Source organism: Tachyglossus aculeatus, chromosome 2 (assembly GCF_015852505.1).
Source record: "Tachyglossus aculeatus isolate mTacAcu1 chromosome 2, mTacAcu1.pri, whole genome shotgun sequence".
Classification (NCBI taxonomy): Eukaryota; Metazoa; Chordata; class Mammalia; order Monotremata; family Tachyglossidae; genus Tachyglossus; species Tachyglossus aculeatus.
In genome coordinates this window covers 86,324,730-86,350,735 of record NC_052067.1, presented here as the reverse complement: position 1 = coordinate 86,350,735, position 26,006 = coordinate 86,324,730, and the positions used below count along the sequence as shown (strand labels likewise).

The 26,006-nt window shown below is 40.8% G+C and overlaps 1 protein-coding gene across 2 annotated transcripts in view; it reads right to left on the bottom strand.

The window, feature by feature from the left end:
* The window catches only part of MED23 (mediator complex subunit 23), a 67,641-nt gene that overhangs the window by 30,335 nt on the left and 11,300 nt on the right, over positions 1-26,006 (bottom strand). Inside the window, exons 4-14 of one of the 2 annotated variants that reach the window (XM_038760019.1) lie at positions 23,950-24,074; positions 22,929-23,040; positions 21,383-21,481; positions 18,946-19,047; positions 15,957-16,026; positions 14,138-14,250; positions 10,364-10,459; positions 9,759-9,776; positions 4,626-4,826; positions 3,202-3,345; positions 467-612 (exon numbers count right to left, since the gene is read on the bottom strand). In XM_038760019.1, the coding sequence (XP_038615947.1) occupies positions 467-612; positions 3,202-3,345; positions 4,626-4,826; positions 9,759-9,776; positions 10,364-10,459; positions 14,138-14,250; positions 15,957-16,026; positions 18,946-19,047; positions 21,383-21,481; positions 22,929-23,040; positions 23,950-24,074 (1,226 nt within the window). The remainder of the gene's footprint in view (positions 1-466; positions 613-3,201; positions 3,346-4,625; positions 4,827-9,758; positions 9,777-10,363; positions 10,460-14,137; positions 14,251-15,956; positions 16,027-18,945; positions 19,048-21,382; positions 21,482-22,928; positions 23,041-23,949; positions 24,075-26,006) is intronic. The other variant, XM_038760026.1, reaches the window with a different exon arrangement.

Sequence of the window (26,006 nt, the reverse complement as noted above, 5' to 3'; positions counted from 1 at the left end):
TCTACTTCATCTGCCCCTAGTAATTCAAACTGGCTGGGGTCTCTAATTCTGGCCAGAGTCTGTGCTTGCTAAAAATGCAATTGAGCTGACTGCATTTTCTAGTGAGCATAGCAGAGTGGCAAGCAATTCCACTTGGGTGGGCAATTTCCCCATGCCTGCCTGCCTCACTTGAAAATTTGGAGGGAGGGCTGGTGGTAAGGACAGAGAGCAAGCCAAATTTGTAATGACTAGAACATACGTGGCATCATTTTCATAATTCACTGTAGTTCTAATTATAATATAGGAGTGCTCACTATTCACTTTCACTATTCACTATTCACCTTTTGGGCATTAAAAACAAAATAGGATTTCCAAAAGTCTCCACTGACTTTCGGGCAAAATTGTGACTATAAACTTATTCCGACATTCCCCGATCTCTTCGGTCTTGTGAACGGCCTTAAAGTTATATTTTTAAGACAAAACTTACTCATGGTGAAGCTTTAAAGAATGAGGAATGGGAATCTGTAGTTTGGAGTTGTCATTTTGGGCCTTTCTGTTTAGATGTATCCAAATACACGTCATGGCAAAGGCATGGGTTGACTGCGGCTTGTTAATATCAGGCACAGGAATGCACTAAGATGAAACAGTAATTTTTGTTACAGATATATTTGAGACTTTGAATTTAGAACTGCTGATGTTTTCCAACTTAAATTTACTACCATTTAAAATGCATTTTTTTAAAAAGCACATAAAACATAAGATCATTTCCAACATTTGGTGACTAAAGTTTAGTACTGTCATCACAAGGCCAATAACCATATAGTTTAGAAAATACAGTAAAAAAGGAGCAAGTCAAAAGCTAAAGTCAAAGAAACATGAACTCCAGGAAAGATTCATTCATTCATTCATTCATTCAATCATATTTATTGAGTGCTTACTGTGTGCAGAGCACTGTACTAAGCGCTTGGGAAGTACATGTTGGCAACATATAGAGATGGTCCCTACTCAACAGCGGGTTCACAGTCAAGAAGGGGGAGACAGAGAACAAAATAAAACATACTAGAACAAAACAAAACATATTAGAACAAAACAAATTAGAACAAACCAAAACATACTGAACAAAACAAAACATTAGAACAAAACAAATTAGAACAAACCAAAACATACTGAACAAAACAAAACATCCCCATTTGACAGCAGGGGAAACTGAGGTATGGGGAGGTTAAGGGGCTTGCTCAAAGCCCTGCAGTGATTAGAATCCGCGACCTCCGACTTTTCATTCATTCATTCAATCGTATTTATTGAGCACTTACTGTGTGCAGAGCACTGTACTAAGCGCTTGGGAAGTACATGTTGGCAACATATAGAGACGGTCCCTACCCAACAGCGGGTTCACAGTCAAGAAGGGGGAGACAGACAACAAAACAAAACATATTAACAAAATAAAATAAATAGAATAAATATGTACAAGACTTCCAGGACTGCAGCTCTCCCACTACTCCATGAGCGCTCAGTTCAGTGCTATTTTCACCCTCCACAGTGCAGACCAAACAGCACAGGAGAGGTCTAAGACATTTCCCCAATAAAAACGAAGTCTGAATTTAAATCGCATGGTCACCGGCTTGGAAAGCCACTGTAAAACTGTAGCTGAGACACGGAATCAAAGAGCTGGAAGATTTAGAAGAGCAAACTCTATAATAAGTCATTAAATGGAAAAGAAAGGGATCTTTTTATCTCTACGAAGAACAATCACAAAGAGCACAATAATCATACTGCTCTTTCAAGCATCCTTCTGTGCCACATTGATGACAGAATAATGGGTTAGATTGACCACTGGGCTGCCCCAGGAACTGCACTGCAAATTAGAACCCAGAGCATGCTAACCACATGCCCTATTTATCTACAGTTCCCATATTCACAGATACGACCTGAATTCAGAAATCAAGATTTTGCAGGGGAAACTGGAGAAACTCCCCAAGTGTACATCCCGGGGCAGAAATACTTGGAATAGCTTCTAGGATGATACATCAGTCCTCTGAAAACCCAGGTAAATTTCCCTGATGGATCTCTCACCCCTCTAGGATAAATCATGATTCCCAATCATAGAAGGTTGAGGAATACTGCCAAATAATGCTTATAGGTGAATAGGATATGAACCAATCAATCCTATTTAATAAGTGCTTATTATGTGCAGAGCCCTGTACTAAGCACTTAACAAATCTATTCCGTACAAACTTTAAAATCTTACTCTTGTACGCATTAAGAATTTGGAGCACTCTAAATATCTATCGGATATTTGGAGCACATCTAAATATTAGATGTGATGTTACCACTTCACAATTCTGTAAATGGTGTCAAAACAATTTAGGTAATGTGGAACTGTAAAGGACAATAAAATCTGACAGTGGCCATGGAAGGTGTTATTTTTCAATGTATAAAATTTTTACCTAGTGCATACAAATTTCCAAAAAACGATGTATTTGAAGACATAGTACCAGCCAGGCAAAGAGGTACCTGAAATAAATGGGCCCTCTAGTCAAGTTCTGAATGGAACTTTAAAAAATAAAAACCACAAAAAAACCACAAAAACCCCCACAAAACCAACTCCCCCACCCCACAAAAAAAAGCCACACAACAAATTTTGCTAGAAGGCATTTAGAAGGGAGCATATATTACAGGCATTATTAAGATCCAGTAGGGTGAATACAAGCACATATTACAAAGCATTTATCTTACTTTACATATATTTATCAATGCTTCATAATATATAAATTAGCAGAAATAACAATTATAATTGTGGTATGTGTTAAGCACTTACTGGGTGTCAAGCACTGTTCTAAGCGCTTGGGTAAATACGAGATAATCAGGTCGGAAACAGTCCCTATCCCACACGGGGCTCACGAGCTCCATAGAAGGGAGAACCTGGTTTTAATCCCCATTTTATAGATGCAGTGCCTGAGGCATAGAGAACTTCAGTGACTTGCCCAAGGTGACACAGCAGATAAATTGAAGAGGTGGGATTAGAACCCAGCTTCTAGGCCTGTGTTGTTTCCACTACGCCGCGTTGCTCCACTAGTCTAGTGAAGTACTTACAAAGCTCGTTTGGCAGTGCACAAATATATGGATGTAATGTGTGAGGCACAAGGAAGGAGTGGGGCTTTACAGATTATCTGGGTGAGAAAATTCATAAACCACAATTGCTGTGAAGTAGGTAAAACTCACTTCTTTCTCTGGGTAGAGAAGGTCAAAGAGTTTCATGACAGGCAGGAAGTCAGCCAACGCATTTTTCTGAATGCTTCCAGAAATGAACTGCAGCAGAACCCACATCAGATGGTCTCTGCCTTTAATGAGACCCCGACCTGCCAACTGAAAGAGACAAGATCAGGAAAAGCTACAGCCCCTAACTTGACATTAACAAAACTCATATTACTACTCTAATATCAAACACATTTAAATGGGGAACTCTCTACCTTAGGCCCAGGAACCTTCTAATAGGGGCATGGAGTCAAATGGCATCATTCATGGGTTACAGCTTGTTTAGAAAACTGTAACTAATACTAATAATACTAATAATGGCATTTATTTAGCGCTTACTATGTGCAAAGCACCGTTCTAAGCGCTGGGGAGGTTACAAGGTGATCGGGTTGTCCCATGTGGGGCTCACAGTCAATCCTCATTTTACAGATGAGGTAACTGAGGCGCAGAGAAGTGACTTGCCCAGAGTCACACAGCTTGACAATTGGCGGAGCCGGGATTTGAACCCATGACCACTGACTACAAAGCCCGGGCTCTTTCCACTGAGCCACGCTGCTTCTCCCTAATCAGGGAAAAGAGCAGGCTTACTGTGTAAGAAAGATTCCAATCAATGAACATTTATTGTATATCCACTAGCTAATTATTTAGAAGTTTCCAATTAGAAACTGATGAAAAAATGTGTACTTGACAATGTAGTACAGTCGCTGGGCATTTACATGCTAAAAGACTGTACCTCCTAACCATTATACTCTCCTCAAATGCCCAGTACAGAGTTCTGTAGAGTAAGTAATCAATGAACACTACTTTGACACCTACTGATATTCTCAGTCTGCACAACTTCCTAGGATAAAAACTTCCACCTGAAAAAGGAGGTCTGTAGAACAGATTGAGAATGTGGGATATTATTCTCTGTCTCCCCAACCCTACTTATGGATTGTTTTAACTCAGGTGGCTGCCCTTGAGCCCACCCAAGCCAACGGTGGGATAGGATCCCAGAGAAGAAAGCGTCACATGCTCTTTATCAAGGGGCTTATTATGGTGTCCATATCAAGGTTCTCAGTGTGGGCCTGAGTCCTTTCAAATGGACTGCTGTATCTACACGGTTCAGACCTCATGAGCAAACTGTCGAGTGTCACCACAGAGATCTTTTCCCTTCTAAAAAGATCTTTACATAAGTGATATAGGCTAAGCTGCCTCTCAAAAATGCCCAGATCTGGCAAACTCATCTGCCATGTTGCATATTTTCACCGTCATTCAGGCTAGAGCACTTTTAGGGAACTGTCAGGGTGGACGAAACTGGGCACATGGTGCTACAACGGCTGTGTGCGAGAGGGTGAGTTCTCCTTATTGCGCGAGTGCAGCCCTCCTGATATAGGACTAAACGTACTTACCTTTTGATGGAGTGATAAGACCATGTGAGGAAAACTTGCAAACTGGAAGAGCACAAAGAAAATGAGCTGACTGGAGAGGTGCTGCCACAAAAGCTGACTAGTCCCGCCATCATCAAACTTCTCCTCCGTTTCCGAGCGTTCCATGGCGTAAACCACCAGATCCACCAACTGGTCTTCCAGCACCGGGCAGCGTTGTTTGTGCTGAAAGGCAGAGATTAGATACAGTATTCCAAAAGTCAAATGGTTCGCTTAAGAACGATCAGCTGAAGAACAGCACTGTAAACTGAGGCTGGAAGCATGAAATGAACGTCGAAATTAAGAAGTTAAAAATAGGCTGGTCTATTAAAGCTGTACCATGTTAAGTGTCCCAGAGGCGGACTTTCATTTTACAAGCAATGTGTCAAACCCCTCCCGTAACACGATTTCTGATTAAGTCTTGGGAGAAAGGCATCTAATATTTTACTTGGGTAAATGCTATTTCTCCAAGTCTTCCGGAAGTTCTGATTTGTTGAGAATGCACAGGTTCTGTTCATGTCTGTGACACGGCAACACTAATTTCACAATAAAAAAATAAAATGAATTTAGGATTTATAGGAATTTTATCAGTGCAGAAGAACAAGGACGATGCTCACCTCCCTTGGTAAGAAAGGGGAGATCAAAAATCTCTTTTTAGGAGTGGAAAGTCACAGGGTTTATTAAGACCGTCTTGGTGATATTCTTCCGGAAACACCACACAAATCTACAAGGAGACACTGGTAGTAGGCTTAAAAGTCACTACGATGGGTCTGTTGGACACATACATGACACGGTGCTCTGGAAGTGTATTTATTCTACTGCAATTTAGCTTGAAAATGGCAAAAATGAGGAGTTCCCTCTTGGGCTCCACAACAAAATACAGCTTTAATGATGACAACTAGTTTTCCAAACCAAAAAAGAAAAGTAACTGAGCTCGCGTACCAAGAATGGAAATGCAGGGTCCCTTTCTAGAGGCAAAATGAGTTGTTTTTTGTTTTGTCAAATGGTGTTTTGAAAACACAATCATTAAAACAAACCTCAATAACCCAGATTGGTTTAGTCATCTGAGATTCCCTCAACAGATAAATCCTTTGACTCAGTTGCCAAGCGGTGGAAAGGCTTATCAGTAAGTCCTCCAAATAAGACGGCTAAAACCATGTCTTTTCCCTCAAACTTTACATCGGCTCTTATTTTCCTTTTGCCATGAAAAAGGGAGAGTGTCTCTGAATTAAGGAAAAATGCAAAAATGGGGACGATAGTAGATAAAAGATATATGAATGGCACCCCCCTCTTTTGCATGCTCTTTGCCAGCTCAAAACTGTGGAAAGCTACAAATCTAGCTGCACTTTCTTAAAGCATGCAGAAACAGAACATCTAACTCAAACAGGAAGCACCAACTGCTTTTCATCTTTTCTTCCATGAACACAATGCCATGATCACAGTTCAACCACAGTACAGATTTACGGATAGCGAGAGGAACACCACCAGTTGAGATTACAGTACGTTTTCTCCCAAACGTAACTAACCATTATGAAGCAGAGCAAAGTGCAACAGACAACACTACAGGCTATTTCATAATTCGGCATGCAAGACTACTGTGTACAGGGCTTGAAATTCACTAGTTCTGCTAACAGCCAACCCAATAAGGGTGCTGGGCAATACAAATTTGGACTGAAGTCAGAAAAAAATTGTGGAAAAAAAAGTGAAGCCAGGATTTCCAGTAGGAATGTACCACTACTAATGGACATTTGCTTCAATAATTGAGAAGCTGACCAATTGGCAATCAATCCCACCCAATGACCAAATTAAATAAAATTTGCTTGGCGCACCAGTCTTACAGAGCTTCTCTTGGTGATTCTGTCAGCTGTAAAAATCAGGAAAACACTTACCTATTTCTCTGAGGTGTTGTGATAACGAAATAGTTAAGGTGAGAGTAGGGTTATTATTACGGTGGATATTAGGATCATGACAAGAAAAATCAACCAGGAAATTCAAAGCTAAGGCTGATAGTTTTACACATTAGCCACCCTGAAACACCACCTTAAAATGAAGGATGAAAAGTTACCTAATGCATTTCTACGGCACCTCAGGCACTATAGTCTAGGAGCAACCAAACATTTATCAGTATTAACTCTAAATTTCCCGGCTTTATTTGGTTCATACAACACTGCAGGCTCAAGATACCCTAGATAACGGCATAGGCTCTTCTGAAAAACTACTGTTCAGAAACAGACAAGTTTGGGAGACCACACAGGAATGGATATGACCTAAGAGAGAACTGCAAATAGCATTCCTAAATGGATCTGAACAGTTACATAACCCTAGGTATATCTTGTCACATTTACTGCCTCATCCCTATTAGGAAATGGAATAGTAATATCTGTCTTCCTCTTTGAGCTCTTAAAATATGTAAAAACAGAAATATATAGATCCTGAGATAAATGTGCTAGAACACTCATTAGTATAAACCGAGATACGTGGCTAGGATTGGGGATTTTTTTTATTACTTTCTAGCAAATAAATTACAATTAAAAGATTTCTATAGCCAGTGATGTCCAATTTATAAAAAGAAGTTATAGCTAGGTCTTAGAATGCAAGATTACACAACCCAAAAGGAAATCTTCAGAGTTCAAGGTAATTTCATTTCATTGTTCAATAGCTCAAATTACATTTCAATGGTATAAATTCCAGGAGAAGACCTCCAGTGATTGAAAAATAGCACATACTGCTGTAACAAATACACTTTCGCTGCTACAAAAATAACCTATTAGTAGGTTATTTGTTCTCAGATATTTCCTTAAATAGAACTGCCAACATTTTGGAGACGTGCTGATCTTGAAATTATGAAATTTAAAAAGAACCAATTTTTATCGACTCCTTTAATGATCTGTGGAATACTGTGTGAATAGCTGATTCCTGTCCAGTTCCTACAGGAAAAAGCAATATGGACAGCTCAGAAACAAGTCAAGTGTAATTAATACAAGGCAAGAGATAGGATAAACACAAGAAAATACAGGGTAGAGCACAATCCTACTTTGAGAAAGGTGGCCCTGGACTTTAAATTTCTTGATTCCTAACAGTTTGGGAGATGAAGCACTTTACATTCTATATCACAGATCAAAGAAGAGCCCCAATCATATCTACAGCATCTTTTTTCTCTTTCACTGCTAACTCTTCCTACTAAAACAAGTACTGATGAATGAGTTAAGTTTGAAAAACAGAGCCTATGGTAACAGTTATGTTGCTAATGTTCTGTCAGCATTTCCATTATAAACTTTATTTTTTATGGATTTATGTCTTAGTCATAAAAGGTTTTAGGTTGAAACTTGCTATTGGAAATAATCAGCTTGGGTCAAAACTGGTTTATTCAACATTTTAAGAAAAACTCTGTGTTCTCTTTTAGTCTGAGAAGAGCAATCCTCCCAAAGAAAATAATAATTGTGGCTGATATAGATAATGCATCTAGGGAAAACCAGATGCTGCTAAAGTAAAAACAACATGGCCTAGGGGAAAGAGCACAGGCCTGGGAGACAGAAGGATCTGAGTTCTAGTCCCGGACTCTGCCACATGTTTGCTGTTTGTCCAAGAGCAAGTTACTAAACTTCTCTGTGCTCCCGTTACCTCATCTGTAAATTGGGGATCACTACTACCGGTCCCATTTGGGACATGGACTGTGTCCAACCTGATTAGCTTATGTCTACCCCAGTGCTTAGGTCAGTGCTTGGCACAGAGTAAGCGCTGAACAACAACAACAAAAAAAACAAAAACAAAAAGAAAAAAAAACAAAAAGTACTTGAATCTACTAAGCTATAAAAATCTTCAGGACTTGTGACTATGTTCTGATGCCAAAATCAATATTCAGATGTGGAACAAAATTCCAAAGTCAAATGGGACTACTTACCTGAGGTCACATGCTCAACAGAGTTATTAGTAATTTGGTTTTCAAAATGTTAAAACATGATAAAATTATGCAATGAGATACCTACTTTTCTGATATTGTGGGCTGAAAGATTTTAGTTACACGTGTACAAAAGCTTATCTGAATAAAAAACCTGGGTAGATTTCACAGGAAAAAAAAACAAAGAGTAAAAAAAAATTTAAAAATACTGCTACTAGGGTGAGATTTGGCATGCAAAGTTTCAACACTGAGCAAGTTTTATGGCCAAGCTATATGTCCTCAAAAATAGGGTTTTAAAAATGGAAGCACTGGCACAACCTTCACTATAGTATTGCAAACAGCAACGCTATTTTATATATCCTAGACAATGATGTCTTTTTTAAAAGAAAGAGTCGGTTTTCAATGGGTCTTTTTAAAAAATATCTTGGGCTCAAAAGGTTTTTAACGCGAACAAGAAAAAAAAAAATTGAAGGCACTACTTTCGAAAGTCCTAGAAATGGACATGGGATTAGTATAAGGGTTCCCGGTTACAGTGTTGGGCCAAAGTGTTTCTTCCCCATCTTGGTCAGGGGAGCTTTGACAGCAGAGCTCACTATAGGAGGACACTTCTGGCAAAGTTCTGACATTGAAGCAGGTCATTCAGGTGGGGGTAGGCCTGTGACACCTCAGTCTTCCAAAAAAAGAAAAAGGAAAAAGCCCTCAGGGTACCAATTCGGCCACTCCAGCTTTGAAAGCAAGATTTTTGCCTTAAAGCCTTGACATTAAAGCTTTTAAATGCTTAAGCAGTCTAAGTTTTACTCCGTTGTTTTAAATCACCAGGAAAGATTGAAAAAAAAAAAAACCCACCCCAAGTTTACCATCTCATAAAATATCAGCAGGCTAGCTAAACTCTAGCTTAGCCCTGGTCTTCAAAAAGGGAAGAGATGGACTAGGAGGGGGGACTATAACCAATCGAAAATGACAGGATCATGAGCCTAGCACAAGAGTCTTTTTGAAAAAAAAAAGGGGAAAAAAAGGGGTAAAAAACAACAACAACAACAAAAAAAATCAGACCACCAAAAAAGCTCTCAAGCCAAGAAGAAATTTTTAGTGGTCCTGGTCTCACATGGTCCTGCCAATTTCAAGCCCCGACCATATACTTTGTTTCTAACTGGAATCAGTGGCTACAAAGCGGCCAGCGTATCGTTAGTCACAATACAACAGTAAGGTTGTGAACATACCTGAGCAATGTTCAAGGTCTAGAGCATTGGAGGATGGGCGGGACAAGACAGGACAGAACAAAAATAAAGGAAGAAAAAAAGAAAAGACAAAACAGTGACTATGAGGCCAGCCTCAAGGAACCCAAAGTCAGACCAAGCCCTCCCACATGTAAAACTACTTCAAAACAAAACAAAACAAAAAAGAAAGAGACAAACAATAAGTGAGTTCTCGACGGCTGAAAAAAGTCAAAGGAAAGAAAGCAGGACCAAAGAAAGACCTGAACAATTGAAAGAACAACCAAAAATAATAATAATAATAATAAAAAGGATTCGGTTCAATCATGTGTAGGTTTATCTGGCAAAGGAATACTTGAGGCTGGCCTTATAGGAAAAAAAAGCAATGCAAAAAAAAACCAACTTTAAAAATATCCACTTTCCAATTCAAAAATCTTTAAAGCAATATACAAATGGGAGGAACACAACAGTGTCCATTAACCTAGTGTTTAAAAAAATAATTTCCATCTAGCCCTAAACTGTTTTGCTCAGTTAGCTATAGCAAAGAAAAGAGAAAGAATACAGTGCAGACTCTATGCAGAATTGACTGAGTTGACGGTGAAGTACAGTACCTGCTTATTTAAACCTAGCATATTGCAGACCATATCCCTGGAGTAAGGCTGCTCCAGCACATATCTCAACAAAGCAGTCTGTGGTTCGAAGAGATCCTTCAAAGAGAAGAAAAAAACCGATTACTTTGGGAGGCACTTTAACCGTCACTTTTATAAGAGGTGCGGTCTTTGCTTTTCCTCTGATTTTTCGGGAGAATTGTACAGTCTCAGTCAGGAAGCCTTCAATATTTATATTCTGCTTCTTCCCCTGTCTGCAATTTATTTTAATAACTGTCTTTCCCTGTAGACAGTAAACTTACAGAGGGCAGGGGTCATGTTTATCTACTCTATGCTACTGGGCTCTCCCAAGTGCTTAGTACACTAGTCTGCACACAGTACAGTACTCAGGACATATCCCTGACTGATGGATTATTTAGGACCCGCTACTTACAGGGTACTGTACTAAAGTATTTAGAAGTATATAAATGAAAGAGTCTCTACCCTCGACCTTAAACTGCTGGAAAAAATGTGGATTCGGCAATCAAGAGGTCTGAGTGTTCTAATCTTGGCTCTATTTCTGTGAACTTTATTTTAAAAACCTTAAAATTGGAGGTAATTTCAATCTATACCTTTTGGAAGTACAGGAATTCCTGCCAGAACTCAGCATTTTCAGAGTACAACCCCACAACATTTATGTACGTATCTTTAAATTATAAATTATTTATTTATATTAATGCCTGTCTCCCCTCTAGACTGTAAGTTCATTATGCATAGGAAACAAGTCTACCAACTGCCATATTGTACCCTTCCAAGCGCCTAATACAGTGCTCTGCATGTAGTAAGCACTCAATAAATACCACTGATTTATTGATATGATTTAGACAAAACATGATGGAAGAATCAAGGAACACAGTGCCATAATTCAGCTGTTAACTGGTTCAAAAGCATTGCAGCTTGTTTCAAAGCAAGATAAATGGATACTTCAGAAAGAAACTGTTATTTTTTAAGTGCTTACAGTGAGCCATGTCCCAGCATATTTTATTAATGGTTATAAATAATAGTAATTATGGTATTTGCTAAGCTCTCATGATGTTCCAACTACCATACAAACTGCTGGGGTTTATACAAAATAATCCAGTTGAGCACACTTCCAATCTCACATGGGCTCTCAGTCTATGGGAGAGAGAGAACAGATATTTACAGACAAGGAAACTAAGGCACAGAGAGGTTAAATGACTTGCTCAGTGGTATTTTTATAGTATTTGTTAAGCCATTAGGCCATACTGCTTCTTTAGCAAGGCACCAGACACTGATCGCAACACTGCTATTATTGTTTACTAGGTACTGAGCTTTAAGGTGTTGTATATTAGTTCCCAGAACTAGAGAAATGTCACACAATACAAGCAACTTTCTAGAATGGCACCTATATACTACTTCAATTGTCTTCTAACCACCTTCCCCTTACCTTTGTATTTACCAATGAAATAAATGTAACATGTATAAATACACTTGCTTACAGGAATGAAACTACCATGTTGCTGCAGGGATAACTGGAGTAAGTGCGTGTGCGAGAGGGAAATGAGAGAGACGGAGACAATGAAAGAGGGAAAGGCAGAGGCAATGAAAGAGAAAGAGCGAAAGGGAAGATGTGTAAGTGTGCATCATTATCTTTCGGATTTGGAAAAGGCATCACTGAAGGTGAAATTCACCTTACCTCCAATTCTCTCCTTGATCCCCTCCAATCTGTCTTTCCTTCCCTTCACTCCAAAGAAACCACCCTCTCAAAGGTCACCAATGATCTTCTTTCCAAATATAATGGCTCTACTCCATCCTAGCTCTACTCCATCCTAATTCTCCTCGACCTCTCAGCTGACTTCGACGCCGTGGACTACCCCCTTCTCCTGGAAACGTTATCCAACCTAAGCTTCACTGACTGTGTCCTCTCCTGGTTCTCCTCTTATCTCTCTGGCCATTTATTTTCAGTCTCCAGGAGAGTACAATACAACAATAAACAGTCACAGACCATGCCCACAATGAGCTTATAGAGTGGGGAAGACAGACAACACAAATAAATGAAATGGCAGATATGTGCATAAGTGCTGTGGGGCTGGGAGGGGAGAAGAGCACAGAGAGCGAGTCAGGGCTACACAGAAGGGAGTGGGAGATGAAGAAAAGTGGGGCTTAGTCTGGGAAGGCCTCTTGGAGGAGATGTGCCTTCAATAACACTCTGAAGTTGGGGGTAGTAACTGTCTGTCAGATTTGAGGAGGGAGGATGTTCCAGGCCAGAGGCAGGAGGTCAGAGAGGGGCTGGCAGTGAGACAAGTGAGATCGAGGCACAGTGGGAAGGTTAGCATTAGTGGAGCAAAGTGTGCGGGCTGGGTTGTAGAAGGGGAGAAGTGAGGTGAGGTAAGAAGGGGAAAGATGGTGGAGTGCTTTAAAATCCAATGGAGAGGAGTTGATGTAGGAGTGGATGGGCAACCACTGGAGCTTTCTGAGGAGTGGGGTGACGTGTCCTGAATGTTTTTGTAGAAAAACGATTCAGACAACAGAGTTACGAATGGACTGGAGTGGGGAGAGACAGGAGGCTGGGAGGTTAGCAAGGAGGCTGATGCAGTAATCCAGGTGGGTTAGGATGAGTGACTGCATTATCGTGGTAGCAGTTTGGATGGAGAGGAAAGGGAGGATTTTAAGGTGGGATCAACAGGATTTAGTGATGGATTGAATATGTGGGTTGAATGAGACAGAGGAGTCAAGGATAATGTCAAGGTTATAGGCTTTTGAGACAGGAAGGATAGTGGTGCCATCTATAGTGATGGGAATGTCAAGAGGAGGACAGGGTTTTGGTGGGAAGATAAGGAACTCTGTTCTGGACATGTTACGTTTGAGGTGACAGGAGGACATCCATGAAAAGATGTCTTGAAGGCAGGATGAGATGCAAGACTGGAGAGAGGGAGGAGATCAGGGCCAGAGATGTAGATTTGGATATCATCCACATAGAGGTGGTAGTTGAAGCCATGGGAGCGAATGAGTTCTCAAAGGGAGTGGGTGTAGATGGAGAGTAGAAAGGAACCCAGAACTGAACCTTGAGGGACCCCCAGAGTTAGGTGGTGGGAGGCAGAGGAGGAGCCTGAGGAGGAGACTGAGAATGAAGGGCCAGAGACATAAGAGGAGAGCAAGAAGAAGACACAGACAGTGAAGCCAAGGTTGGATGTTTCCAGGAGAAGTGGGTGGTCCACAGTGTTCATTCATTCATTCAATCCTATTTATTGAGCGCTTACTGCGTGCAGAGCACTGCTGAAGGCAGTTGAGAAGTTGAGGAGAATTAGGATGGAGTAGAGGCCATTGGATTTGGCAAGAAGGAGAAGATCATTGGAGATCTTTGAGGGATGGTTTCTGTGGCATAAAGGGGATGGAAGCCAGATTTGGAGGGGGTCAAGGAGGAACTGGAGGAGAAGAATTTGAAAGAGTGGATGTAGAGTTTGGAGAGGAAAGGTAGGAGGGACATGGAGTGATAACTGTAGGGAACCATAGGGTCAAGGGAGGGTTTTGATTTTTTTTAAGGATAGGGAGACAAGGGCATGTTTGAAAGCAGTGGGGAAGAAACAGTCCTTGTCTGACCCAATAATTCAATTGCACATTATTCTTCTTCTTTACTCAATCAATACTCGATGGTTTGTCCTTAAACCTACTCTTTAGCAGAACTATAACCCACATATTCTCACAGCTAAAATAAAGATCAGTGTGTGAACTGAAAACATGATAAATTCTATTAAATCTGCTTTGGTAACAACTTACCTTATCATAGGGCAAAAGGCCTTTCAAAGGAAAACGAAGTGTTGTAGGATCCAGTTTCCAAGAATTACAAATGGCCCCTGAGTTATTTACCACTGGCAGTAGACTACAGCGTCCTGTATATGTCACACAAAATGAAAGCAAGAAAATGAAGGAGGAAAAGCAGGGTGGATGCCAGGCCCTCTCCATCACCGTCATGAAACTAACTCAGTAATTTCTCTTCAAACCCAAACAATCTTCCATAAAGAGAGAACAAGTTCAGTGCTCTGAAATGAAATCTCCCCAACTGGCTGGCTAGAGAGTAGGCCCTGAAGCCATTTGGACCCTAAACAGGAAGGGACCTCTAAGACACTGGAACCGCCAGGGCCAGAGGTTACATCTAGACTATGAGCCTGTTGTGGGGTAGGGATTTTCTCTATCTGCTGCTGAATTGTACTTTCCAAGCACTTAATACAGTGCTCTGCACACAGTTAGCGCTCAATAAATACAATTGGTTGAATGAATGAATCTCCGTGAAGCTCCAGGCTGAGGCAACCTTCCCAGATGTCGAGGAGATGCACTCTGATGCCAGGATTTTTTTTTTCATTCAGACTTTGACTTAAAAAGAAGATGGCAGAATTCTCAAGGTGAAGGATTGAAAAAAAAGTGTAATTAAACCCCTCTTTGAAAACTGCAACAAGTATTCAAAGAGCTAAGGCTGGCACAAACAAAAATGTACTATCGGAAAACTAGAACTTCTGTACTATTGGCAAAGTCTGCATATATGACTTAAGGAGGTGACAGTAGCTTTGCTTAATGGTTTCTTTTCAGAGAAAGCAGCATATCTAGAGGGGTAAAGGAAAAGGAACACTTTATTTTGTCCTTCAAAATGACCAGTCCAATTCAACTTGCTCAAATTCCCCCTTCCCCAAGAAGAATGAAATACAAAAAGATACATAACAATTTATTTATATATTTGGCAATGACATAAATTTGGTAAATCAGTGTTTACGTTTAAGCCTTGTTAAAATCTCAGACGTATCTGTTTTCAAATCCACTTTCAAATTCATGTCTACTTTTACAAGAATATCCCTTTTGCTCACCATTCCTCCTATGGGGACCAGTCAAACATTTAGCACCAATCTAACCGAAACCAAAGCCAAACCAAAGCCAGCAAGCCCATCAGTGGAGACGTGCCCCAATCACTCCTGTTTCGGAGCCTGATCCCAGGGAAATGTCAAAATATCTTGATGTGATCCAGGAAATCCCTAAACCCAGGGAAGCAGAGAGCAGTTGTGCATACTCTGAGTGTTCAGACTCCATCCTGGGAAATACCTTAGGCTTCAAATCTAGATAGAAGGAGTGTCAGGCAAACGATTCAATCTAAATCAGCCCTAGATGATCCAGGCTAGTTCTAGACTATCTGGACAATTTGGAAAACTCTAAAACTTCTGATCCACTGAGGAAAAGCCTCCAATAACTGGGAACCAACTGTTCTACCAGATTATTTCTGGACAATTCAGGTTGAATCCAGACAAAAACAGCATTTAATTTATTTAATCAATCAATCATATTTACCGAGCACTTACTGTGTGCAGAGCACTGTACTAAGCGCTTAGCACTGAACTAAGTGCTTAGCACTGTACTATTTAGTTCCAACTGAAACAACAGGGCACCTTTTAGCCCAGGAAGTGCCTGGATGAAATAACCATAGTAGTTTTTGATCCATTCCTAAGAACATTTATGAAAGGCACAAGGAGTTCTCATATGCTGCCACCTGGAATATAACTCAACAATCGGCTATTACAGAGCAGAGCTATGTTACCTTCTACTTTCATCTTACCACATATGGAGTTTATTCTTGCTGTGGGTCTGAAGGTATCCACAAAGTCTGATACTAGATTGCCTAATAACTTCAAAAAAAAGATATAAATTAAAAACAAGGAAGATTTAATCCATAAGATCCAGTCTAAAAAGGCTTCTTCTAACATGCTACACCACCTCAGCATAGTTTGACAGATTATAGGTATTTTGCAAAATATGTTTACGTAGCAAGAAAAAGTCTAGCACTGCATGTCCATAATCACTTCCAGGGCATGACAAATCCTCAAACCTCACTGCAAAACCAAGCAGCCTATGGCCAAAATTTCATGTTCCCTTTCAAAGATGACTTTATATCATAACTTTACACACTGCCTCTTTTGTGCCTTGGGAATTGAAGTGCCCATTTAGTTCTCATGCCCAACCACTGTAAACTATAAACAAATGCCTCAATCGGGACAGAGGAAAAGCTTGGTGGCGATAGCTGTTCCTTGAGTCCCGTGTGGAATGAGAAAAAGAGATTTCTCCTGTTTCTGTATCCCAAACAAATCCAACTGGATCTCTGCTATTAGACTGAAAATCATAATTTTCAATAGTGCGGAAAGTGCCTCCGCCTAGACTTTTCTGATTTTGCTTGTAGCTGCTTTAACCCTCTCTCCTCTTTGCCCCTCCATGTCTAGACGGATGGACCGGAAAATGTTGTTTATTAGCTGGAACCATCCTGTCACAGTTAAGAAAGAAACACTATGAGAAAAACTCCCAGGGGCCATAACGTGAAATGAACAGAGGCAGGATGTGGGTGTCCCTATATCCAGATGATTGCATGGTCTGGGTTCTCCTGCAAATATTTTGTTCTAACTTGGGGGGAGGTATTGACGTTTTCTCTGCGTAAGCTCATTCAAAGGGTCTCCGTGATTTTCAGGGGCATGCAAAACATTGCAGAAACTGTGCATAGCTTGGCCCAGCCACGAGCACCTGACAGTGCTATATTTGTTTGACTGGGGAACTGAGCCAACACTCACGGTGTGCTGATCATCGCTAGCAAATCTGAACAACCATCAGAAAAGGAAATCAGGATTTTAGCTCTTCAGGACAGAAGGAACAAGGGCACTGTACAATGAAGGAGCATTACTTGGCCAAAGGGCTTTTGAAGGGGGCGGTGACTCGTCTGATTTGGAGAAGCAGCAGAGCTTGGTAGATTAGATTAGAGGAACCTGGGTTCTAATCCCAGTTCCATCGCTTGTCTGCCAGGTGACCTTGGCTAAGTCACTTCACTTCTCCGTGCCTCAGTTACCTCATCTGCAAAATGGGGATTAAGACAGTGAGCCCCATGTGGGACAGTGACTGTGTCCCACCTGATTAGCCTGTAGCTACTCCAGAGTTTAAAACAGTGCCTGGAACATAGTAAGCACTTGAATACCATAAAAAAAGAAGAATACTAATCCCTTAGTGCTACACTAGAAGGTAAAGAGTAATAATAATAATAATGACGACGATGGTATTTGTTAAGTGCTTACTATGTGCCAAACACTGTTCTAAGCACTAAGGGAGATACAAGGATATCAGGTTGTCTGAGGTGGAGCTCAGTCTTAATCCCCACTTTACAGATAAGGTAAATGAGTGACAGAGAAGTTAAGTCACTTGCCCAAAGTCACACAGCTGACAAGTGGCAGATCTGGGATTAGAGCCCATTGCGTCTGACTCTCAAGCCCGTGCTCTTTCAGCTAAAACAGGCTGCTTCTCTGATGAGTACACATCATGATTGTCATTCTGGTAATGATAAACCGAACTAGATCCCTGTTATTAGTAAGGCAATTTATGTGGGTGACTGAATAAAGAGAAGAGTTGGAAAATGCCTCTGTGAATTCACAATACCTAAACTTGAGGCATGTGTGGTAGAATGCTAAATAAGAAAGAAACAACTGATGGAAAACAGTGAATGCCAACCGTGGCAAACAATCCACATTACTAAAACTGAGCTAGGAGCTAAAATCTCTAAAACATTTACAGTGTAGTTTTTGCAACCAAAGATAATATTTTTTTTTAATTGTGCAGTAAAATTACAGATTTGATTTAATTTCCTGTTACAGGCAGTAAAAAATATCAAGCTCACATATATCCATTAGAGGCCATAAACGTGCTCAGATGATTAAAGTCTAAGTACTGGTGGCAATTTCTTTGGAAATTTGGAATGACATCTAGTTTGGCTTTAGAAAAAAACAAAAATTCGTTTTGAACGTAAAATTCTGGGGAGGAAGCTAAATTAAAACAAAATAGAAAAATGAAAAAGTACCTAAAATGGAAGGTCCTCATGAGATTTAGAACTAAAGATTTTAATATACACAGGATCTCAGAAAGAAAAACAAGGGAAAGCACAGTGGAGGAATGCTCATTAAAAAAAAAAAATTAGATTGTCCCTTCTGTCTTTTCCAGTCACTTTTCTTCTGCTCTGGACTGAGTAACAGAACACTTCGCTGCATGATTATGTTCACAAAATGACATAAAATCTGGCAATAAGACCAACAACTCAATCTTGGAGGACCGAAAAGCAAGGGGACTCACAGAAATTTTCAGCTGAACGTTGTGCCGAACCCTATTCCCTGCTCCTTTTCCTGGTAAGCCTGGTAGTAGGGCAGCTGTGAAATAACCCCGGGACAGCTAAAATGCTATTTACTCCAAAGAGGCTGAGAGGAGATGGTTGGGTAAACATGGTGAAACTTCCCAAAGTTTTGGAGCAATCTACTTTGTGTGATACAAACTGCTGCAAATGGTGAGCTGAGAACTAAATTAATTGTCTCATTTTTGTCTACAGACAAATACAAACTTTCTTAGTAATGGGAGGGAAACAAATACAAGTAAACAGAAAAAACAGCTCACTTGGGAAAACCAATCTTAAGTCAGTTAATTATCATTTACATAAATATGGCAAAGCCTGAATTTCTTACTCAAACTATTGATTCTGCACAGAAATAAAGGAGTTCATTTATAAAAATTAGCAGTATAAAACTTACCCAGTGTGGGAGCTTTCCCTCAGGATATAATTTTCTGATTTCTGTAACTGCAAAGTAGGCAGGTAACAAACAGGCATTTCTTTCCAAAATATAGGCAATTACCTATAAGAATTAAATGAACACAAATGTGAATTTATTTCTAATAAATTATAATATAATTTATTACATTATATCATATATATATAATATATATCAGATATAATTTCCTGATCTCTGTAACTGCAAAGTAGGCAGGTAACAAACAGGCATTTCTTTCCAAAATACGGGCAATTACCTATAAGAAATAAATGAACACAAATGTGAATTCAAGTGACTGAGAATGAACAACAAACATAATGATGATACAAAACAATACGCCATGGCATTAAATCGCAGCAGGAGATAAGCAGGAACCAGTTTGGCCTAGTGGAATGAGCACAGGCCTGGGAGTTAGAGGACCAGGGTTCTAATCCCGGCTCTGCCACTGGTGTGACCTTAGGCGAGTCTGTGCCTCAGTTTCCTCATCTGTAAAATAAGGATTAAATCCTCCTCCCTCCTAGACAGTGAGCCCCATGTGGGACAGGGACTGCGTCCAACCTAATTATCTTGTACCTACCCCAGTGCTTATATCAGTCCATGACATATGGTAAATGCTTAACAAGTACCATAATTATTAATAAAGGAGGGGAACTTTCCTCAAGGGGAGAATTTAAAATTAGGTCTCTACTGAGAGCCCACTGGGTGCAATGCACTGTGCTATGCAATGCACTGAGAAAATGTAACAGAAGCTTGAGGCATGATCTCTGCCCACAAGGAGCACACCCTTTAATGGAGGAGAGAAGCTCAGAAGGCAGGGACAGGACTAGATCACTTCAAGGATGAGGTTCCACAATTCTATGACCAAGACCCACGTACGTGACATATCTAAAGAAAAATCAAAGTAATTTAACAATCTGCACAAGGGAAGTCACACACAAAATCAATCAATCATATTTATTAAGCGCTTACTGTGTGCAGAGCACTGTACTAAGTGCTTGGGAGAGGGCAACACAACAACATAACAGACACATTCCCTGCTCACAACAAGCTTACAGTCTAGAGGGGGAGACAGACATTAAAATAAATTAATTAATTATGTTATGTACGTACATGCTGTGGAGTTGTGGGGTGCTAAATAAAGGGAGCAAGTCAGGGTGATGCAGAAGGGAGTGGGAAAAGAGGAAATGAGGGCTTAGTCAGGGAAGGCCTCAGAGGGATGTGCCTTCAATAAAGCTTTTGTTATGTTGTTTGTCTCCCCCTACTAGGCTGTGAGCCCATTTCATATAGTCAGATATGAAAAGGAAGGGCATTCCAGGCTAGAGGTCACCAGAGAAATAGATGAGATTGAGGTACAATGAGTAGGTTGGCATTAGAGGAGCAAAGCGTGTGGGCTGGGTTTTAGTGGGAGAGTAGTGAGGCGAGGTAGGAGTGGGGCAAGTTGATTGAGTGTTTTAAAGCTGAAGTTAAGTAGTTTCTATTTGATGCGGAGGTGGAGGGTAACCCCTGGAGGTTCCTGAGGAGAGGGGAAACATGGACTGATGGCCTTCGTAGAAAAATGATCTCGGCAGCAGAGTAAAGCATGGTCTGGAGTGGGGAGAGACAGGAGGCAGGGAGGTCAGCAAGGAGGCTGATACAATAATCAAGGCAGAATAGGATAAGTGCTTGGATTAATGTGGTAGCAGTTTGAATGGAGAGGAAAAGGTGTATTTTAGCAATGCTGTGGAAGTTGAACCGACAAAAGTTTGTGATGACAACACGGAGCTAAAGGCTGCTAAACAATTCTGTTAGCCAGACAGCACAATCCTTAATGATGCAGTGATATTCCAGGAGGTAGAAGCCTGCATCAAGAAGACTAGCCCATCCTTTGAAAGACTGTCAGAGTGTGTCAAGAATGTGGTAACAAGGCTCCAGACAAAACTAAAGATCTACAGAATGATAGTGTTATCCAACCTTCTCTGAGACTATGAGACCTGGACTGTACACAGGCATCAAATCTGGCTCCTCAAGCACTTCCAAGGGCCACTTCAATATCAAATAGCAAGACAAGGTCATGAACAAAGAAGTTCTTGAACATATTAACCCAACTATACTGAGTAGGACACAAAGAGAATGAGCAACAGCAGGACACCCAAACTGCATATAGAGAGCTGAAAATGGGAAACCAAGAGCAAGGAGGACAGAGGAAGCGTTTTAAGGACACAGTGAAAGAAAGTGAAATAAAGCCTCAGGAAATGCAGCATCCCAGCTGAAAACTGGGAGTCAAATGCAAAGAACACTTTTTGTACACACAATGTGGCCTAGATTATAGGTCCCACAAACCCTGCAGTTGCCCTTTCAGCCACACATGCACTCATACATGATTTTTACATCGGTGTCTTTAAACATGGAGACACACATGCACATATGGTATATCATTTACCTCTCTCGCTGCTAAAAGCTGCTGAACAACAGCTGAGCTCACTGTGTTGGGAATTGTTAAGATTTTTTCCAGAATGACTTTTAAGAGATCCCGTACTCCCTGAAGAGAAAAGGATAGCCTTAAAATAAATGTTCAAAAGAAATGTACACTCATTTTCATTTTAAACAGGACAATTTGCCCCAAGTTTCGATCTAGAAATTCAACTAAACTCTCAGTGTTACAATAGCTGATTTTTTTGTTTTGAGGCTTGATGAGAGCAGCTTCCTGTGTAGAAACGTTCCTACACTCCTCAGAATGAATCAACCTACGTCTAGAGAAACGATTTGTCCAGAGCATCCAAAGGCCAGCTCTAGTTCTTCCGTGAAGTTATAGCTCTGTTTGGTCTCAGGAGTGCAGTGATTGTGATTTCTTCCTCTTTCTCTCTCCCTCCCTCTGTGCAATGGACTCCCCGACGTCAATTTGGACATGCTCCTCTTGGACAATGGTGAAACGAGAAACATGTGATAGCCTGCACAGCGAGGCCACTGCAGACTAGAAAACTCATTAAAGCGCCGAATGATCTAAACTGAAAATACTGCAAACGCAACACACTGCATGAAAGCCACTTAAGCCCAAACATACTTTTAAAACGGAAACATGCTTTCCTCAGACTCACTGCTTAAATCAAGTGAAACAATAACCATTTCACAACAGAAGTCTTATGCAACTCGGATGCCTTGGGTACTATGACTCTGAAACTATACTCCTAACAGATGGCATCAGATATTGGCAGTCATTAGCACGATCAGAAGTTATCTAGGATCCATTCCAAGTGTAAAAGTTAATCATAACCTCACAAAGAAAAGAAATATTAGTGGACTGCACGGCATCAAATTACTGTTTCATTTTGTTTTGTTGTCTGCCTCCCCCTTCTAGACTGCAAGCCCTTTGTTAAGTTGGGACCATCTCTATATGTTGCCGAACTGTACTTTCCAAACACTTAGTACAGTGCTCTACACACAGTAAGGGCTCAATAAATACGACTGAATGAATGTCCTCTATTTCCTACTACACTGAATAAGCTCCTTCAAAAGCAGCATGGCTCAGTGGAAAGAGCCAGGGCTTGGGAGTCAGAGGTCACGGGTTCTAATCCCGGCTCTGCCACTTGTCAACTGTGTGACTTTGGGCAAGTCACTTCACTTCTCTGGGCCTCAGTTCCCTCATCTGTAAAACGGGGATAAAAAGTGTGAGCCCCACATGGGACAACGTGATAACCTTGTATCTCCTCCAGTGCTTAGAACAGTGCTTGGCACATAGTAAGCGCTTAACAAATGCCATTATTATTACTAGTATTATAAAAGCATTGCCAATCTGAAACTGTTTAAAACTTTGGGAAAGGTGAAGTGTTGAAGGTTTTGGAAAATTAATTTTCAAACTGTGCATGGATACTCAGCAAGACCGCAAAGCTGGAAAATAATTCTTTTACAAAGTACGTACTTGTATGTACTGTGAATGTCCTGTGAAAAAATTTTAAACATTTCTAAAAGCAAAAATCTTTACACACTACCTTGTAATCCACTCCTCCGATTATTTTCCGAACCAGCTTAAACGTTAATGCCCAAAGCTGTGTTCTTTCCCACTCAAGTGTATCAGAGTTTATCAACGATTCACAAACCATCCTACGGAAAAGGAATTCCACAGGTTCGCGTGAAAATGAAGAAACACAGGAAGCAGGCAGTGCAACGGCAAAACTGTAACAAACTCTCTATCAGCCAATGTAGTTGATTATTTAAAATTACATTTTCTAAGGACCTTGGATTATATTTTTATTGATAAGGCATAGTTAGGTGCAAAGTCGCACTTAACCAGTCAGACTTTGTGGCAAAACGAAAGCTATCATAAGCATTTCTACTGGAAATAAATCCAAGCTATTTTAGAACAGCCACTAAATACTTCCACCAACTCCTTCAATCAATGGCATTTATTGAGAGGTTCCTGTGGGCAGATCACTGTACCAAGCGTTTGGGAGAGGATAATCCAATAAAGTTGGTACAGACATGATCCTTGCCCACGAGCAGCTTTCCGTCTGGAGAGGGAGACAGATATTAAAATCAATTACAGATACGAGATATGGCAGAGTGTAAACTTCAGCTGAAGCTTCTAGAAGCATCCTTCAAATTGTCAGTTTCACCCACCCATAACATACTGAGAGCTCACCTCCTCCAAGAGGCCTTCCCAGACTGAGCCCCCTTTTTCCTCTCCTCCTCCCCATCCCCACCTTTTCTACCTCCTTCCCCTCCCCACAGCACCTGTATATGTTTGTACCGATTTATCACTCTATTTTACTTGTACATATTTACTATTCTATTAATGATGTACATTTAGCTTTATTTCTATTTGTTCTGACAGTTTTGACACCCGTCTACATGTTTTGTTTTGTTGTCTGTCTCCCCCTTCCAGACTGTGAGCCCGTTGTTGGGTAGGGACTGTCTCTATATGTTGCCAACTTGTACTTCCCAAGCGCTTAGTACAGTGCTCTGCACACAGTAAGCGCTCAATAAATGCGACTGAATGAATGAATGACATACCTGGGAGGCAAAAGACCTGTTTCCACTGCCATTGCTAAACAGTCATAGAGAAAAGAAATTCTCTTGGGGCTGTGTTGGCTGTGAATGAACCTTACGATCCACTGGACACACTGCTCGTGAGACTCCTGGAAAAAGAAAATGTCACTGTCAGCCATTTCTCTCTTGTCACAATAAATGTCATTGTGGGCTCTCACCAGGACCTGCAAAGTGATAGCCAGACGGTCAACTAGTGCATCTGTTCTTCAGTTTATCGATTATCACAGTTTATCAAGGTATAACACTATCACAACAGCTTTGCCTTGGGGTTCTCATAGGGCCTGACCACACAAAGACTAATTAACCAGGTTACGAGTATCTTCACTGTACAAGTGAGGAGGCTGTACAAGTGAGAAGCTGCCCAAGGCTACCCTGAGGGTTAAGGACAGAATTTGGATTAAAAAAAACAAAAGTGTCTGGTACAAACTGTGAGCTCGTTGTGGGCAGGGACTGTCTCTATTTGTTGCTGAATTGTACCTTCCAAGCACTTAGTACAGTGCTCTGCACACAGTAAGCGCTCAATAAATACAACTGAATGAATGAATGAACAGTCCTACAGTCAGACAAGGAGATATTACCCAGCTCCACTGAGTGCAGGGAAGATTAATAAAATTAGTAAAGGAACTTGTTAGGCCTAGAAAGAGCTGTTTTACTGGTTTTGGGTTTTCTTTCCCTTGTTCTTAAAGGAAATATCCACTTTAGAAAAAAAATAATAATGGCATTTATTAAGTGCTTAATACGTGCAAAGCACTGTTCTACACGCTGGGGAGGTTACAAAGTGATCAGGTTGTCCCACGGGGGTGCTCACAGTCTTAGTCCTCATTTTACAGATGAGGTAACTGAGGCATAGAGAAGTTAAGTGACTTGCCCAAAGTCACACAGCTGACAACTGGCAGAGCTGGGATTTGAACCCATGACCTCTGACTCCAAAGCCCATGCTCTTTCCACTGAGCCACGCTGCTTCTCTAGAAGAGCCTGGAGTGCTTTAATATGCTTCCTTTTTAGCATGAGCCTCCCATCACTCAGAACTGTTGGAGCAAGGGATTTTCTGATTAAGCTTGCAGTACCAATAATGAGTCAGTGACCAAGAAATACTTCTTAGAAGTCATCCCCCAAAACACAATGCTGACTATATTTTTGAACTGCTTCCAACAGGTGCTGAACTGAGAACAGTCCTCTCATGCTGAGAGAAGAGCTAAAGGAAATCTCACTACTGGAACCATCCAGAAGGTATCTATGGGACTCTTTGAGACAGCTGAGTTGGATCGTGATCCCATTTTTTTAAAATGACTCAATCCAAAGCTTCAATGTTGTCAACACTTAGAGAAGCAGCGAGGCTTAGTGGAAAGAGCATGCGCTTGGGAGTCAGAGGTAATGGGTTCTAATCCCAGCTCCACCACTGATCAGCTGTGTGACTTTGGGCAGGTCACTTGACTTCTCTATACCTCAGCTACCTCATCTGTAAAATGGGGATTAAGACTGTGAGCATTCTTTCTGCAATGCTTTCTGCATAGTTATCCCCTGCTTCAGGAGGCCAGTGGTTTCTAGGCAAGTAAAGCATTTGCTGTTTAATTTGAATATAGACTCCTTACTACAAGAAATAATTTCTGTCCTATCGCTTGGTTCATAGAGTTTTATTGGATGAAATGCAGACCTGTTATGTTCAGTAGAAAAGCCTACTTGCATGTGTTTTTACGGTACTTATGTGCTTAGTATGTGCAGTCACTGTACTAAGTGCTGGGATAGATAGAAGCTAATCAGGTTGGGCACAGTCCTTGTCCCATATGGGGCTCACACTCTTAATCCCCATTTTACAGATGAGGGAACTGAGGCACAGGGAAGTAAAGTAATTTGTCCAAGGTCACACAGTATGCAAGGTGAAAAGCAGTGTGGCCTAGTTGTCAGAGCACAGGCGTAGAAGCCAGAAGGACCTGTGTTCTAATCCCAGCTTTGTCACTTATCTGCTGTGTGACCTTAGGCAAGTTACTTAACTTCTTTTTGTCTGGTATCTCATCTGTAAA